Below are 18,755 nucleotides of genomic sequence, written 5' to 3'. Positions count from 1 at the left end.
AAGCCCATCTTTCCGGAGGAGGAACTTTGCCAATTGCTTAGAAGAGAAGCCTCTCTAAGGTGACAGTGGAGTCCACAAAAGAGTTGATGATGGGGGCACAAGAGAAGATGAAAGGATTTTTTTTTTTCCTAATCCGTCGTGTTCTAAGAAATGGCCCACTTGCACGTATCTCACATGCCAAAAAAATGTGTCCCATATTTCTGTTCCAAAAATGGGTTTAAGGAGCATTTTTTTTTGATATATCCAGAAAGTGTTTGGTTTATGATCAAAATCAAAATTGAAATCTGAATGAATTGAAATGCAAATCGGAATGGCTATATACCCCGAAGCATTGAGTCAGTGACTAGAATTAGAATCAGAATCGGAATCAAAATCGGAATAAAAATTTAAATACTTAGGAGAGAATCAAGGTTAGATTTTAAGAAGATCACTTTCATTCCGTTCCGAAATCAAAATCAAAATCGGAAGAGAATTTTTCTCAACCAAATGATTGAAATGAGAGTTATCCATTCTCATTCTCATTTCTGATCCTAATTTTCTTCAATCAAATATTTTCAATATAATATATCCTATATTTCTATTCTAGATTTAGATAGCATTTTCTTTTCTATATATATCCAATACAAATATCAAGACTATCTATTTACTTATATTTTTTACAAGTATCGCCATCGAGAAAGTAAACAAGAGTCGTGCATGATTCTCTTTCTCATTCAATTCAATGTAACAACCAACACTCTATCCATCCATGATTGTGGCATGTTTTATCCAACCCATAGTTTTATCCAACCCATAGCTGAGGCTTTCTTTTCCTTTTTCGGTAACATAGAGAGCTGAAAGCTTGCATTAAAAGGTAAATAAGACAGTTGAGGCTTTCCTTGTTGCTATGGCTTGCTCTAACCACTACAAAGTATTATTTATCAAAAAAAACCATTGCAAAGTATTGACGATGAGTTAATTTTTAAAGAAAAAAATACTAGCACAGTAACACCTCCAAAATCCCTTTAGGGCACATGCAACATCTACATCAATTTGATGGTACATCACGTCAATCATACCATTTCATTTTCATGCGTCAATCATGATGATGTGGTTGTCGTGAAGGATAAAATATAATTTCTCTTTTTTTTTGATAGAAAATATAATTTCTCCTTCAAATCCTCTTCCGTTGCCCTTCCAAGCTTTTATTTACTTTGCCCCAGGAATCTTGGATTAAGGACAAGCTCCAGGCTTTTGCTTCTGTATGTCACAAAATCTATAGGAAATTTCTGATTTATAGATAGCTACGGGTCACTGGACAAGTCACAATGTATTAAAGGGATATTTTATGTTACTAGTAAATAACAACTTACCAATGCCTCTGGATGAGGGTGTCATGACTAATCAAACAACCGATTAAGATGGCAAGTAGTATGTCAATTTTGCATCAATGCCAAAAATTTAGTAATCTTAGATCAATAGCTCTTGAAAACAATTTTTTTATCTTGTTTTAACTCGAACTATAGAACAGCCTAATCCTTTAGAACGAATTCTTCTTGAAATTTTTTGATCCTTAAACCTAAAAAGATAGGAATTACATACCATTGAGAAGCGTCCATGAATGTCCAAATCCAAGAATGTGCCAAATTGATTTAGAGGATACATATTATTGTCTAACACTAACGATCTTAAGTTGAGTTACGTATAGGAGAGCTACAAGAAGATTACAAGAAGGGATGCAAAGAAATTTTCTCATTACAAATCGTGAGGATAACATCTCCCAATTTCATGGTGACCTTTCGTGGCTCCTTCAGAACCAACATATTTCTATGGTTGGTAGGGATGGAGAATCTTTTGAACAATGGAGTAGATTGAGTGATGCCATCGAAGGAAGATCCTATCTTTCCTTTTTTTTTTCTTTTTTTCCCTCTCAAGCCAAATATGCCAACACATAGCCATCAAAAGTTTGTCCCAAGTTCTTCTCCAAGAAGGCTGAAGTTTCTTTTCCCCTTTCAGGTGGTCCAAAGGCAGTGGAGATTGGATGGCCAACCTCAATTAAATGTCGTGCACTTACAACATAAGTCAGAAAAAAGACATGGAAACGCTTCTTAGTTGACTTCGTAGTGATTAAAATTGCCAAATTCTTCCGTAATGTCCTATGTGGCTGTGAGTGGGATGTAGCATTCGCAGTACTTGAGGATCCAAGATTGCAATGCTGATGTTGCGTTATTGATATGTGGGATTTGGGTTAAGGTTGCTGTAAATGACTACTTGTTTTATCTTCCATTGACATGATGCCAGACACTCGGGATGGATTGAAACTTTGTTGCATAGTGATGAACAAGCATGTTTGCTAAATCGACAAGTTATGATCTATAGTTTTTTCTCTCTCTTTTTTTTTTTTGGATTTAAGGTTATGATCTATAGCACAAAATTTTTATTGGATTCTCATGCCAGCATTTGTTATAAGCTAGCATTTAACGCATAAAATGCAAGTAAAAAACTAATTCAAGTTAAATTTCTGCTATTATTTTTTTTCTTTAGAACTTTAATAACTCTAAGATTGCATTTGGTAGCTGATAATTTAGCCAGATTGCTGATAATTTAAAGGGATTCCACCAAATTATCATGTTTGGTATGCTTTTTGAATTGATAATCCAGATTATTAGATAATCCAAATTACCTCCCACAAAGTAATTTGAATTACCAAGAGAAGGGGTGGCTATCCAGAATACCAAATATTTGGTAATTTGACAATAGAAAGTTTGGATGAAACTGCATTCATCAAACAAACGCAACCTAAACCCCTCCCCATCCTCCCGCTCGTCATTCTCCTTGTCTTTCTTATTGTTGAACCACCCGCTATCATGTGAATAGTCGTCGGGGCCCGAGGGGAGGGGAGGGGGATGGTGGTCTTACGGAGCTGGGGCCGAATGGTGGGTGCAGAGCGCATGGTGGTGGTTGTGGCATGGACAGCGGTGGCTGTGGCGCGGACGGCCGTGGCAAAGGGTAGAACAGACGTGAATGGCCAGAGGGAGGAAAAAGGTGGTGGTGGTCTCATGGAGCCAGGGGCAGACGGTGAGTGTAGTACGGACAGCCACGATAGAGAGGCGGAACGAGCATAAACGGCCATAGGGGAGGGGAGGGGGTGGTGGTCTCACGAAACTAGGGGCGGACGGCCCGAGTGCGACACAGACGGTCGCAATAGAGGGGCGAACAGCCGCGATAGAGGATGGCAGAGGGGTAGAACGGGCGCGGCAGAGGGATGGAATGAGCGTGGATGGCCGCGGCAGAGGATGGCATTGGGGCAAGGCTACGGGTGGCGTGATGGAGGGGGGTCGGTGCGGCACCGATAGCTGGAAATCGGCCAAGGTGTGGCGGGGAGGAACAGGCGTGGGGATCGACCAAAGTGGGGTGGTGGGAGGAAGGGAAGGGAGAAACGAGGAAAAAATTTAAAAAAAAATAAAAAAGATAAATAATAAAATATTTTTATTTTATTAATAATAAAAAATATTATTTGAGTAATAATAAACTATTATTATTATTATGTGATTAGTAATATTATTTTAAAATATTTGATTGTTATATGGAGAATTATAAGACTATCTGATTTATTATTTGATTATTATTTGATTATTTGATTTAATAAATTTGATTTAAGAATATTTTAAAAATTTGATATTATATTACCAGTTATCTGATTATCATACCAAACATGTCAATCAAGATTTTTAGTAATTTTACTGCAATATTACCTACGTATACTAAATATAGTAATCAATATTAATGGTAATCTATCTAGATTGCAGATAATCTAGATTCCACTGTCTGACAATGCACCAAATACAACCTAGATCTTTTCTTAAAATTTTTTTTTTATTTTGAAAATTTAACTACTCAACCCTTAATCTTGTCCTTCCTCACATGCGGTAATGTGAGATCATGGAACCAACAACTTAGTAGCTTCCATGAAATATGGTAGAAAAGCAAAAAACAAAAAAAGAAGAAGAAGACATATGGTAGGGGATATGCTTGCCCATTCTCTTTTAAGGCAAGGTTTGATTGGGAAATCCATGGTTGATGATGCATGATTTTGTGAATACTATAATAAAAATAATTATTAGCGGCATTCTTAAGTATCGCTATAGATAAAAAAAATATCATAAATATTTTTAATGGCATTTTGTTATGTGTTGTCTTAAGATGGTATTAGTAATCAATTATCGATATTTTAAAAAATATCTATAAAAAATTTTGATAATTAATTATCGATATTTTTAAAAAAATATCGATAAAAATTTTTATTTTAGTGACATATATAAGTGCCTTTAAAATTTTAATATCAATATTTTTTATATATTGATAAAAATTATCAAAAAATAAACTATATATCCTAGAAAGTAAGATTCAAACCAATGATCTTTTATTTGAATAATAAGCTCATAACCACCAAACTATAACTTATATTATCAATATATAAAAATAATTTATTTAACTTATTAAAATACATTCATGCCATTAAATGAGTAATATTAAGAATATATATGTATAGTAACATATTTTATGAGATCAGTATAACTAAATCAAGCTCTATATAAAATTAGTAATTTAAAATTTAGTGATAATTTTTTAAAATCCTATAAACTATGATATTATTTATTGACATATTTGTTAAATACTATAAAATATAATTTTATAGTGATATTTATAATAAAATACTATAAAATATAAATTTATAGTAGCATTTATAATAAATTTAATGTCATAAATTATAAATTTATAGTAATATTTATGATAAAATGCCACTAATAAAAAAAATACTTATTGAAAGATAGCAATATTTTTATTAAAATATAGTAAAAAAAATTAGTAATATATAATAAGAAATGCCACAAGTAATTTACTATTAAAAATTATTTTTGTTGTAGTAAAAATATGCACAAAAATAGTAGTGCACTTTGAATCTAATTTTGAGAGTCAAATCTCAACTTATAGCTTACCAGGTCTATCTTTTAAACCCAAACCTCATAATTTGGGGTGGATGCTAATTAAGTTTGTGGGTTATCTATCTCTATCAACACCCCAATGTATATATCAGCCAATTCATGTTGGCTCCACTCTAACACAATGCTACTTCAGCTGAAGTTGGGGTTTGTAAGCATAAGCCTGATCTAAATTTATGCAACCTCCAGCCCAAGCCCAACCTAGCTATATAAAACCTCAAGCCTGGACCTACCTAAAAAAATTCTTTGTGCACTGCGAGTGGTGTAGAAAATTGGACATGAAGCATATTATTTTATGTGATTTCCACGTAGCCACCATCTTCCAATACACATAATGCCTACAGTTCTGCTTTTTCATTTGAAAATTTTGAATGACAAAAATATCTCTGCTCTTTGAAAAAAATTATGATATTCTATGGTATATTATGACATCATGCATCAAATTATAATTTTTTGCATAGGATGTCATAATATGGCTTAAAAAATTATAATATCCTATGCATATTATGATATCCTGCATCAAATGATGACTTCCTGTATATAGGATATCATAATATGCTCTATGATATTATAATACAGAAGGAATATTTTTATTTAATCACTTTTCAATGCGCATTTAATTCCTACAGTACCATTTTTTTATTTGAAAATTTTAAATGATGAAAATACTTCTACTCCTTAAAAAAAATTATGACATCCTGTGCCATATTATGACATCCTACATCAAAATTATAACTTTTTGCATGCAGAATGTCATAATATGGATATAAAATGTAATAATTTCTTCTAAATAGCAGAGATTTTTCATCATTCAAAATTTTTAAATGAAAAAATAAAACTGTAGGTATTAAATATACGTTGAAAAACAGGAGCTATATAGATCAATCACATTAAGTGATGCACTCCACGTCGAATTTTCTACATCGCCCGTAGTGCACAAAGAGTTTCTCAACCTACCTAATTAGAGAGTTAGGGTGTACATTTGGCTAAGCCCAATCTAAAAAATGACCACTATGATACATTAATTGTAGAAGGATAATTTTGTAATAACCATGTATTAACAATATTGTTAGCTTCCTATCTAACTCCTATCCAAAAAAAGAAAAAAAAAACCCTCCCACTTAACACCTAGCTTTGTAAAACACTACAAATTGAAATTAACATATATTTTAATTTTCAACACATATTAACTTTTATAATATACAAGAGACATATTTGGACTAGGACAATTACCCAACTTGTTGTGTATTTCAATATCCCAAATATATCCAAATGGGATTGGATGTTGACAAATCATGCAACTCCTATGCAGATGATCATAGATGGATTCATGAGCACTAAATTTCGAAAGAATAAGTGTCCTACAAACCAATCACAAAAATGGTGTGATAGGACTTTTCTGTAACATCTTCCAATTTATGTAATAGCATTTGTTATGATATTTATGAAATGAGGCATTATGATTCATCATTTCAGTTGCATCTTTTTATGTTAAAGATTATGATGAACCCCAAAGACTAGGACAATTCTTTTAGAGGACATGAATGGGTCATACCTGTGAGATCTAAAATCCTAAAATTCTAATCTTAAATATTTCTGATCGTGGGAGCATTGTGTCAAAAATCAATGTTCAGGATAGACAAGCACATGATCCTATATATGCTCGATAGAAAGAGTAGCTGATCTCACAAGCCATTTGTGGGGACACTAATACAAAGATATAGTACTCATTAAGGAGTGAGTTCACTGAATTGACTCACCAACAGAAAATATCTTATGCAACCTTACATGCATGTCAAAAAATAATTCTTTAAGTGAAAGTTATGCAAGTGATCCTTAGATCTAAGACCATAATAAAATCTTGTGCACATGAATCTGTATTTTGGTTCGTACTCAATCACAGCATTAAATCATGAATGGGATGTTCTGGATATGATAAAATATGTATGAAGGTTGTAAGTAGGTCAATAAAGAATTAATCACTTCTAGTAAGAAGAGATAACATCCTATATATTCTCATCTCTAAATAACTCAAAAAATCTTTGGCCAAAGCAGTATGAAGATTAGATAGAATTTCTAATGCTTCATTAGAGTTATCACTGATTGATGGGGCATCGACAAAAATATGTGTTTGAGTTTGATATAAATCCATAGTCATAAATATATTCAGGATGCAGGATGATTGAAGGATTGAATTATACGATAACTTATCACTAAAAGGTATATTTGATATTTTCATCAAATTTTATATCTTCTGGATAGTCATGATACATTGCTAGATATCCATCTTGACTTGTAGGTTTAAAAAAATTAATAGTTTTAATTTATTCTTCAATTAGAAAGTTTTCTAATTGCTGAATTTGGGTCGGCATAAATTGGACCTTAATCAGTTAAGAACGGATCTAATCCAATTAGGTCAAGATGCATCCAGACCTATTGTTGGTTAGATGTAGAGCCCAATAGGTCACACATATAAGAAAATTGATCAAAAAGTTGATTTAATAAGATTGATTAGACCAATTGATCCAATTGGTTAGCCGGTGAGCATGCTAGTACATGTGGCTAACCCTAGCTCCTATTTTTGATCAAATTTAGTTCGAATCTGATTTAATTTATGAGTCAAATTAATTGAACATTAATTTGGGCTAACCTCTGATGTAGGCGTGCGTGTGGGAAAGGCTACGAACCGATGTTTCATCCCAAAGAGACCTTATCTTATAAGTCTCTTAATTTTCAGATACGTCTTCTTGTGGGACGATTAGGATGAGCATAGGGTTGCTTCTGGCATCCCCTCTTCAAGTATAAATACAGGGTGGCAGATAGGAGGAAGTCATTCGAAGCAGGTTGCCTTATCTTGTCTTTTTAAAACAAGAATTCCTCTCCCTCTCTTCCTACATCCTTAGCCTTTTAGGACAAGCCTTTCTAGCCTAATACAAGTCTGATTATGTTTAGGACAAAGCTCTAGAGGATCCTAAAAAGACTAGCTAAGTAGTCAAGAAGCCAAAAGAGGTTCGAATCAGGTTCAAAAAGCGGTTCGACCAAATCGAGTTAGGGTGAACTCGAATCCGATGTTTGGATTTAAAAAGAGCATTTTTTTGAACCAATTTTTGTATGGATCACCATTAGAGGACGAACGCTTGGGTACCTCATGAAAATTGATCATCACCAAATCAGAATTTAATACGTTTGCTTCTTATTACTTCTTATAAGATTATGCTTTGATTGCCATTATCAAGGTATCCTGGACATTAGGATTTTGGTGTATTTAGGTGTTTTGAATAAAAATTTTTAACATATAGATATTCCACTGCACCACCATAATCCAACCAATTCATCGTGGTATGATTATTGAATGATAGTGTTTCACCTAGAGCCCTAAAGAAATAAACCAATTTACTAAGTAATTGAATAGATTTTAGTTCATATTTAATTTACAATAATACAAATCTTAAATCTTAAGATTATATTTTGCATGGGTGTGGATATTCGATATACACCTCTAACTAATTTAATGAAAACTTAAAATGCAAAGATGATATAATTCCTATACTAATTAATTTTTTCTATCAATTTATAACATGCTTCATTCAGTTTCATTTTCCATTCATAGTTTGATGACACTTATGATTTTAGAATATTTTGTTAATCAAATCAATCTTCTGTATTTTCTACATGAGTATCCAATACAATAATTTTATTCTTTCTATTCCTAATTGACTTCATTCTATTGGCCAATTTATTTATTAAATAATTTTGAGCTATATTGGTTTTCACAAGTAGTGTTGTTATAGTTTCACACTATTTTTTCCTGACCTACATTTCCTATCTCCTACATATTTTTGTTTAATATTTGAATTTTTTATATACCAAGGATTAAATAGTTCTTGATATCTTTTACACTTCTTCTTATTCATCTGCATATTTTTTATTGCACAAAGACATAATGTTGGTCAATTAAGGTGAGTTAGATTGTATTATGTTTTATATTACCGATTTTGGTCGATTTCATTGAATTATTTTGAGTCAAATATTGATTCTTTGGAAGTTATTTCAATACTATGAGAGTGTGGCAAAAGAGTTAGACGGTCTAATCTAGTCGTGAGTTGTTCTAACTTTATTCTAAGCTAACTTTAAGTTGATCAGCTAAGGTTGAGTTATAATTCTATTATTTTCAATCTATTTTATAAGAATATGAGCTATGATGGTTCGTAAATCAAAATCAAATCAGAGCCAACCCAAGGTGCAACTAAATAATAACATCAAACCCACTTTCAATTTAAATATCAATAAGGTCATATGTATGGTACATATAGCCCAACCTAGCTATAAGCCGCATGTCATCAAATTGCATTTGGTACTCTTCCGTAGTTAAAAATTTATATGAAAATTGACTGTGTTTAATAAATTAGTTTAGGCTGGTCATACAAATCAAAAATGATCATTTAATAATGATATGTTTTATAATGACTTCGAATTATGTTCTCCATTTAGAATATTTTAGGCTATTCAAAATTATATAATGTTTCTTTAGTAACAAAAATTATATAATGTTTAACAATGACATCACTATATAAATAACGAGACTAGGTTAGATCTTGATAATTTCAGGTCTATTTGGCATAAAATTAGTCACAGTTGATGGATAAAAAAAACAGAAGAATAGGTGATGCCTTGCAGGGTTCCAAATGGTCGTGCCAATCGTGCGGTGGGATATCTTTCATGCAGGCCTTTGCGATTTGTTAATGCCAATGATGCGGTTGCGGTCGGCCGGTGCCTGGCTCGACGGTGTGGATAGGATGCACGAATCTCGAAATTCGCGGTGCGGTGGAATCCAAGTGGCATATCAGTCATTTGATATCATCTTATGCTTGCTGCTGTTGGCGTTGGCTTGCTTGGCGGGTTGAAGTCAAAGTAGAACGCCGCATTTGTGTGGTCTGCCATGGGCGCAAACTTCTCTGTGATAGCCGTCACCGACACGATACTAAACACGGCCTTGAACAGAAGGATGCCGGCTATTTACGTAATTTTAGCCTCCCGTCAAACGCGGTCTCAAAGCCCTCTCGCCTTCCCCACGGCATAATTTCTCCACCTCTCGCCTATTTATTTCAATTAAGCCCGGCGATCTCTCTTTCTGAATCCTCTTCCTCTCTTTCTTTTCTTCCCCATCTATCTTCGTTCTTGGTTCGGTTCCGTTGGCTTGTTTGAAACCCTAGAATAGGAGGGATTTATCGCCTCCAATCTATTGTTCTTGGTTTGCTTTCTCGACGAAAGCCCGCCGATAGTTCCGCCCGAAAACCACCGCACCACCGCCGGAGCAGCAGTTCCGTCGATCGCCCGCCATGAATCCGGAGTAGTGAGTTCCTGAATTTGAAATAGATCTTCTCAAGAATTCTATTGTAGTGCTCCATTGGGAAATTGTTATTTTTCTTGGTCAATTTGTTGTCTTTATGGTTCTAGATCGATCGGCTAGGATTTATGATGAGATCTCGCGGGATCCTCTGGTGAATTTCCTCGTAAACCAGTAGTTCTAGAAGGAATCCCCTTTTGCGTTCTCCTTAGTTCTTACCCAAAAAAATCAGATTATATTGGTGATGTTGAGCGGTCATGCGGACTAGATCCGTAGTCGATTTGAAATCTGACAAGCAGACCGGTAAAATTTTGGATCTGGGTTTTGGGTTTTTTGTATCTTTTAATATAATCTTTTGTTTGCTAGAAAGCTAGGATCTAATTCCTAGTCATTGGGATAAGAGAACATGCCACTGTAAGTCACCAAAAAAAAAAGAACATGTCGCTGTAGAATGAATCTTTTATAATATTACAACATCACATGTGACCACGAGGTGTTTCAATTTAAGTGCTCTAGTGGGTGGATGGGTGGTTGGTTGAAATCAATATTCGCCATATCGGATCCTGTACCAGTACCATCTTATTATCGAGTCAACATGCGCTTCGGTATGATACAAGATGGTATACCAAATATTGGTATGGTACGAGACACTATACTATACGTACGAGACCGGAATGATACCAGGTGTACCGGATGGCTCGGGCGGTACAGCATTCCATGATTAGAATATAATGGTTATTTTTAGTTTAGGAACCTCATGTCTATGAGATGATTGTTTTTATTTTTATTGATATTAATTTATTTTCTTATTTTTGTGGTGTGTATGTTTTTTTTACTCTATGGCTGCCAAGGCACTTTACTCTCAATTTATGGTTTTCAACTGCATCAGGAAGACATTTTTTTTTATTTGTGTTCTTGACTACGGGCCGGCATGCTGTTAGAGCATGTGATCATATGCGGGCAATGTTCATGTTGTGGTCCATCTTAGAGGAGATTAATGATAATTATTTTGCAATGGTGTTCTCTTTGATATCTGGCTGATTCTGAAATTTTGTATATTTAGCAGAAGTAAAAATATAACTACTGAAACTGTTTAATCTTCCGTATGGCCAAGAAATCCTCTCCTTTCCTTCCCATTTTAGTATTTGTTCTGTGCATTTTAGATGCCCTTTCTTTTGATCCATCCTGTTTTGTGAAAAAAAATGAGTCATTGACACGAAAGCATATGCAGTCATATGTGTCTTGCCGTGAATTTGTATGAACATGACATATCCGTGGAGTGCTGGTTTTTCAGGCCTTAAATTTTCTATATTGGTGTGAACTCTTTGGATCATATTTCGTGTCAGTGTTATTGATACCTAATGGTATATCTGTCCCAGATAAAGTGACCTTTATTGTTTTAATTTTTGAACCAATTTCATGTTGGGTATCATAGTGCTTAGCTTATTTCTTAGTATCGGGATACCTTGATATAGGATAATAAGATGGGTGATTAGATAAGTACCAGTTTTGTAGTTGTTGCCTTTATCCGCTTACTCAGTGACAGTTTAAGTTATTAGCTGTAGGAGAATTATTGGCTGTTCTTAGACTGACCTGTATCCGCTTACTCAGTGACAGTTTAAGTTCATTCCAAGAGCTGAGGTGTCATTTTGTTGATCATTTATAATTCTCCTTTTAAAAGTCTACTTGTATATGGAATTACCAAATGTTGAAGCATACTTTGACAATGATATATTGTTTTATTTTGTTGGACCAAACGATGGTAGAGAAAAGTATTACAAATCAGTTGTAAGTTGTTTGACCCATTTGAATGATGGCGCAAATTGTATTGTTTCAATACTGACATATTGTTCTCCTGAGCATTTTCTGGATTCAGTTTAGTCGTGACATATTGTTCCATGCATGCTGAGTCCACTGGATCTGTTTTGGTTACCTTCTTGTGAAGGCATAAGCAACTAGACTTGTCAGATCCTGAACAGGCACGAGTAGGTTCTGCTGTAGGTTGTCTGGAAAGCTGGGGGATCCTAAATATGGATATTATAGGGACCTTTTCCTTTGCAGTTGTCATTTTTTATGGAAATAACAAATATATACTCTGATGGAGCTCTTCATTTTCCAGGTTTTATTAAAATTGGTTTATGCAAACCTAAAATAAATTGGCTCTAAAGCACCATTTGTTTGCTTGCTATAGAATCCATTTTGAAGAAACTTACAGCTCAAGAAGCTTGAAAAATGAATTCTTTAAAATGTAGCAATCATGTCTTAAAATCTGTTTGTACAAAATCTGCTTTTACTTTCTTTTTTTTTTTTTTTTGTTTTAATAGAATTCAGACTAAAAGCAGCATATCAAATTAGTTTCATCTTTGAATATTGAGATTGATTGTCAATGAAAATTCTAACCTCATTTTTTTAAAATTTTGCAGTGACTATTTGTTCAAACTTTTGCTTATTGGAGATTCAGGGGTTGGCAAATCGTGTCTCCTACTAAGATTTGCAGTAAGGAGCAAGAATATATATATATATATATATTTTTTAAGTTTACCTTATTTATATATTTCATGAGGCTGTGCTTTTAACTTGTGCCTGCAACTATAATGAATATTCTGATAAATATTGAGGGGTTTTATTGGTGCCTTGGTATATGAGAATAGCATACCGGGGCATGATATGATATGTTGTAAAATTGCTGGTTGAAGGTGGTGGTAATGTTAGTCATGTCATTAGGATGGGCTTCTTTAGCTAACACTTGGCACAAGTGCAAGTGCCCTTGTTTCCTGAGTTTCCCAGCACTTGGACCTCCGAAAGTTCCCATGCATGCCAAGTCTCCAGGTATGCTATGGTGTCCAACACATCGACTCCCAAAAATCTCAATACAGGGACACTAATATAGAATTTTAAATACAAATTATAAAAGTAAAATCATATATAAATGTGTTAAGATATATTGATGGCTTGGCAACTTGACTAGTCAATAGCATGTTCAATTAAAAAAGCAAACAAATGTGACACTTATCTCAAATTGTCTGCCACATTTTGCTGTTATTGATTGGTGGCAATATGAGAAGAAGTTCAAGTGTTCCCAACTGCAAGAAGATGATATTTTACATAGTTCCCAAGCACTGGCACTTTTGGCTGATTCAAGGACACTTCATTTTTGGAGTTTTATGGAGCCTCATGCTGTGTCATATCATGTCCGAATGTCCAAAAGTGTCAGCATTTAAAACTTGCAAAGCTTATAGTGTCTACCTCAAGCATACATCAGGTACCTATGGTTGTGAAGTGAGATTTTTGCAGCATAAATTAATTGATTTGTCTTGTTCTCCCATTATCTGTTTTTCTTCTTCAAAAAATGCCGGATACTCTGTTTTAGTAAGACACTTGTACCATAGCTTGTTATATCCCACATCATAAAAGATTGAAGCATTACCTCGATATGTATAGTGTGTTTCCACAAAGCCTATTGGGAATGAACAAAGTTTATATATTATGCATGAATTATTAGCTGAAATGTTGAGAGTTCCATGTGTTTTATGGGAGACCTGGAAACTTGGCAGGCCTTGGACAGGCAACTTCTTTACGAGCTTCCCATTTATATATCTCTTGCAAAGTACTGAGACGTGTAGAAAGGTTCTGTAGCATAACGATATGTTTAGCTATTAGCATATGACCTGCCAAAAAAGTTTATGCATTTTGAGATATAATTTAGCATCCTGCTGGCGTGTTTCGGAGCATGAACCAAAGTGCTGATTGAAGAAAATTCCTTTTTTTTCCTTCTGTTGGAGAGTTTATGTCATATTTATTACACTTTATGTTTGCATGTGTTGAGCCGCTGTATCTGTTCTGCAGCAGGATGTAATATAGTGGGTACATATCATGTGTGAACTTGTTGTGGAACAAATCCTTCACCAATCTTTAGTCTCAGAAGTTGCTTCTCATTTGGTTTATAATGAATCTCTCAGTTTATGTGTATCTAACAAATTGTCAGTTTGTGATATATATATAAACCATGGTCTGTGAAACCATCTTGAACCATCCGGTTCAGGGTGTTCCGAACCATACTGGCACGGTTCTTGCCTTCAAAACGAGACATCGGTGAGGATGGGGGCAGCGAAAAGGAAAGAGAGGAAAAGAGAGAGATGGGGAGGGAAGGAGAGGGAGAGACAGCCTTTGGAGGGCCGCCAAGGCTATCGCTGCCGCTGTCGAGATAGTGGATGTCTAGATCGATTGAAACAGATGTTTCAGTCATTGTTTCATTTTTATTTTGGCTTTATTGGCATTGCCAACTTCACTATTCTTTTTTTTTCTACGATTTTTGGGGCCAACTTCCCCTGAAAATCGGAAAAAAAGGAAGAAGAAGAAGAAGAAGAACAGCCGTTGCTAACTTGCTTGATAAAACCAAAATAAAAAATGAAACAAGGGCCAAAGTCCCTATTTCAATCCGGACATCTACCACCTCGGCAGCCCTCCGGAGGCCGTCTCTCCCTCTCCTTCAGTCCCCCTCTCTCTTTCCTCTCTTTCCTTCTCCCTCTTTGCCTCTTTGTTATATTGGTTCAAACCCCGCATGGGGCCGTACCGAACCATGCCATCAGTGGACCAATACGGGTTGCAGCACCAGCATAGTCAACACTGATATAAACTCATATGTATGTTGAGATGTTTTATGGAATTTTAATGTGCAAAATGATGTCTGCATAGAACTCTTCTTTTAGCAGAATTTAGAGCCTTGACTATTTCTTTGCTTCCCATGGTTAGGACGATTCGTACTTGGAGAGTTACATCAGCACCATTGGAGTTGATTTTGTAAGAACTTTTATTTTTCAGATGCAAGGTCAATAACTTTTTTGACTGAAGTATGGAAACACTGATAGTATTTGATTTCTTTTCCCTGTAGAAAATACGCACTGTGGAGCAGGACGGGAAGACCATTAAACTTCAAATTGTGAGTTTCTAAGCCATCAGATATTTTTTAGATTTGAGTTTTGGATATGAATTTCTTTTCATGCTAGATATAAGCATGTTATGCCATTGCTAACCGAATACATTTTATTTCATTTAAATATTAGCTGCTATTCTTGGAAGTTGTTTCTCTTGACAAGAAAGATACTGGATTTTTTTTCTGAAAGACTAGAATAAGCCTGATCACCAAGATCCTAGAGTTCATGTGACCATGCTAGCTTATGGTCATTGTTTTTCAGTCTGTAGGTTGGCTGGAGCTTGAAGGGTCCCTTTTCATGTAACCCATCAAGTCAGGAGAAGGACAAAAATAAATAAATAAATAAATAATGGGATTCTCCTGATCATGTGCCCTGTTGAATCAGGAAAAAGAAGAAGATACACAAAGGGTTCCTCGTCCATGTATTCCATTAGTTCAGGAGCAGATGGAATAAAATGGAGTTTTCCTAGTACTGTTGGGTCCCAAGCCCTGCTCCACTGGATAATTACACTCCCTCTCCTCCCACAAGTTCCACTCTGAAGCACTGGAAGTTAAGAAATCTAGTTTTTCTTGTGCATGCAGGACCAATATAGACAGTACCATTGACTTGTCCTAAATTTACCAAGCTTTTCATGGATTTAGGGCTTTTGCGGATGGAATCCGCGGGTGATTCTCATTTATAGAGGAATATCAAAAAAGTGAGAAAGATTAAGAGGTTGTTGATATTCAAGCAAGAAAAGTGTCGAACACTTGCTTGTTGAAATTATATCATGTTCCTAAGTAATATTTGATGCTTTGGTCTTCTGTTCCTCTTCATTATGGTCCCAAATGTAATGGTAAAATGATGAAGCCACTTAAGTTTGGTTTCATGATTAATTCTTTATATCTAGATCTATGACAGGATATTGTTTATTCTCCCTGTTTATGTAGAGTGCTGTCCTTCTAGGTTTCCTTATTTTATCAAAAGTATGAATATAAGGTGGCTCCAACAATACAAAATGTACTTAATTTACATAGAGTGGTTAATTTTTCTACTTAATTTACCTTGTTTTGCAAAATAGTTACCTTAATTCTTAGTTGCTCTGTGTTTAATGTGATGCATGGCAAAAACAAAAAGCTCTCTATTGTGATTTCTTATGTAACATAGTTTCGGTTAATGTTCAAAATCATCCATTAGAGAAATATTTTCACCATGAATGAAGAGTTCAGACTCTTGTGTATAGATGTTATGGAATGTGATTGCCGATCTGTGCAGTGAATGATCCATGCATGGCCAATCACCCATTCCTTATTAATGTGGAAGTTTGTGCATATGAGACCGCAAACATGAGATGGCATGCATGGGCATATATATGCTTCATCCATTTATGATGGCACTCTACTTAAAATTCCTTGCTCCAGCCCAGTTGATGATCCAACAAAGGTTGTAATCCTTGCGCTGGTCCTGTTGATGATCCAAAAGAGATGGTTAATGATCTTAAGAAATTATTTGCTAGCTGTCAGTCAAGTTCTTAAATTTAGCCGGCATTAACTCCCAGGAGCTTTTTTTTTTTTTTTTAAATGTGAATTTCTATTGAATTATCCCTCAACACCCTCAAATACTATACTTTGATGATTATTGGTTCTAGTGTCATGAACTGTAACAAATAGTGTCTTTTCCTTCATCATGAGCTTCTTTCTTTTGTGGGTTACAGTGGGATACTGCTGGGCAAGAACGTTTCAGGACGATTACTAGCAGCTACTATAGAGGTGCTCATGGTATTATTGTAAGTTTCATTTTCACACCTCCCATCAATATTTCATGTTTAACTTTGGTAAAGTTAATGAGTTCAGAGGTATCCTTGTACTCCTGATTGCAGGTGGTTTATGATGTGACAGACCAGGAGAGCTTCAATAATGTAAAGCAATGGTTAAATGAGATTGACCGTTATGCAAGTGAAAACGTGAACAAGCTTCTTGTTGGAAATAAGTGTGATCTTACTGCAAACAAAGTCATCTCTTCTGAGACAGCTAAGGTGATTCATCAATCATTAATAGTCTCTTCAATAGCTGAAATTGTAGTGCAGTGACTGCTATCTTTGGAATGGCAAACGAGTTTGACCATTAAAAATATTAGAAATTCAATCATTATAATCAAGACCATTAGTCATGGATCTTTGAGAATATGTACCTACAGAGAATTTTGTGATCGTTAACATCCTTTGCATTAAATATTGTTTCGGATTAACTATGCTCTTTTCTGTCCCCTGCTTGTGTGCATTCAAGCACTAAGTCATATGCATTCTTTTCAGGCATTTGCTGATGAAATGGGTATCCCATTCATGGAGACTAGTGCAAAAGATGCCACTAACGTAGAGCAGGCATTCATGGCCATGGCTGCTGCGATCAAGGACAGGTATTTTGGTTTTGACAAATTTAGATATTGAATTGTTATATTCATTTCATGCCTTCTTGTGTTACTAACAAATATATATTTTGTGCTTTCAGGATGGCCAGCCAACCAGCAATGAACAATGCCAGGCCACCAACAGTGCAAATCCGTGGGCAGCCTGTCAATCAGAAGACCACCTGCTGCTCGTCTTAAGTCAGTCAATTGCAGATACTAGCTGTTGCTTTATCCATAATGATGCTCTATGCTGTGTTCTTTAGAAACTGTTGGTATAATTTCATTCTTTCTAGTATTTTTGTTTTTAAGCCTGTACAAATTAGGGATCGTGTATTAGTCATGTTCCTAATTTTGGAACTCCCAAGCTGCATGCCTTTTGTTACATTTGTTTATCATGACTAGATGTTAAAGAATTTGCACAAAAGCAATTTCTGGGTTTCCATCATTGTATGTATTGCTGGGATCAGGTGATGAATGTAGCACTTAATCACATGATAGAAAACAAGCTGTACCAAAGTTGGTGGTGATTCATTGACCAATGGTACTGGTAAAAATTCATAAAATCTATTATTGCTGATTTGTTGTTTTTAAAAGATATCTTCTTAGCCCTAGACCTTTTTGTTCTTAAGAGACTCATCAAGGTGTGGAAAATCTCCAAATTGCGTAGAACTGATGCCATTGTTGTTCTATTTGAGGAATCCTTCAGATTTCTGGGAGGTCTTGTGCCTTTTGATACTTAAGGGCTTCAGCAATGGACATAAAAATGAGTATGGTTCTGTCGCCCTGTAGTACCATCCCTAGTCGGTGCTTAGGGCTTTTGAAGTGGATTAGAAGCTGACACATGCAATTGCATTTCCAAGGTTTTAAATGCCTATATCAAACCTGTATCATTTTACCGTTAGCATGGTACAGTACCATCATTGATGCATACCAAAATTGATAGCTTTAAAAATATCGATTTCATGTTTAAATGGGACCGAACTATTGGTACCATCCCGTTTTGACGAATTTGAATCCATACACATTTTACTTACTACGATCTATTATTAATGTGCTTTGATGATAGTATTCTGAATATAAAAAGAGGTCGATTAAAAATCTATGCAT

The 18,755-nt window shown here is 35.0% G+C and overlaps 1 protein-coding gene across 2 annotated transcripts; it reads left to right on the top strand.

The window, feature by feature from the left end:
* The first annotated feature begins 10,056 nt into the window (after positions 1-10,056).
* Positions 10,057-18,223, top strand: LOC105053946 (GTP-binding protein YPTM2). Of its 2 annotated transcripts, XM_010935292.4 has the most exons (8): positions 10,057-10,335; positions 12,753-12,825; positions 15,082-15,129; positions 15,221-15,268; positions 16,957-17,028; positions 17,122-17,277; positions 17,554-17,657; positions 17,750-18,223. In XM_010935292.4, exons 1-8 carry the CDS (start codon positions 10,322-10,324, stop codon positions 17,844-17,846), a joined length of 612 nt encoding a protein of 203 aa, XP_010933594.1. In that variant the 5' UTR covers positions 10,057-10,321; the 3' UTR covers positions 17,847-18,223. The 2 variants fall into 2 exon arrangements, with proteins under 2 accessions (XP_010933594.1, XP_073101527.1); XM_073245426.1 differs by lacking the exons at positions 10,057-10,335; positions 12,753-12,825 and adding an exon at positions 14,469-14,972 and having other exon boundaries at positions 17,750-18,088.
* Positions 18,224-18,755: the final 532 nt, after the last annotated feature.

The sequence above is a fragment of the Elaeis guineensis genome, chromosome 11, assembly GCF_000442705.2.
Source record: "Elaeis guineensis isolate ETL-2024a chromosome 11, EG11, whole genome shotgun sequence".
Taxonomy (NCBI): domain Eukaryota; kingdom Viridiplantae; phylum Streptophyta; class Magnoliopsida; order Arecales; family Arecaceae; genus Elaeis; species Elaeis guineensis.
Note: the sequence above shows the minus strand (reverse complement) of the source record. Positions and strands in the feature narration are given on the sequence as shown.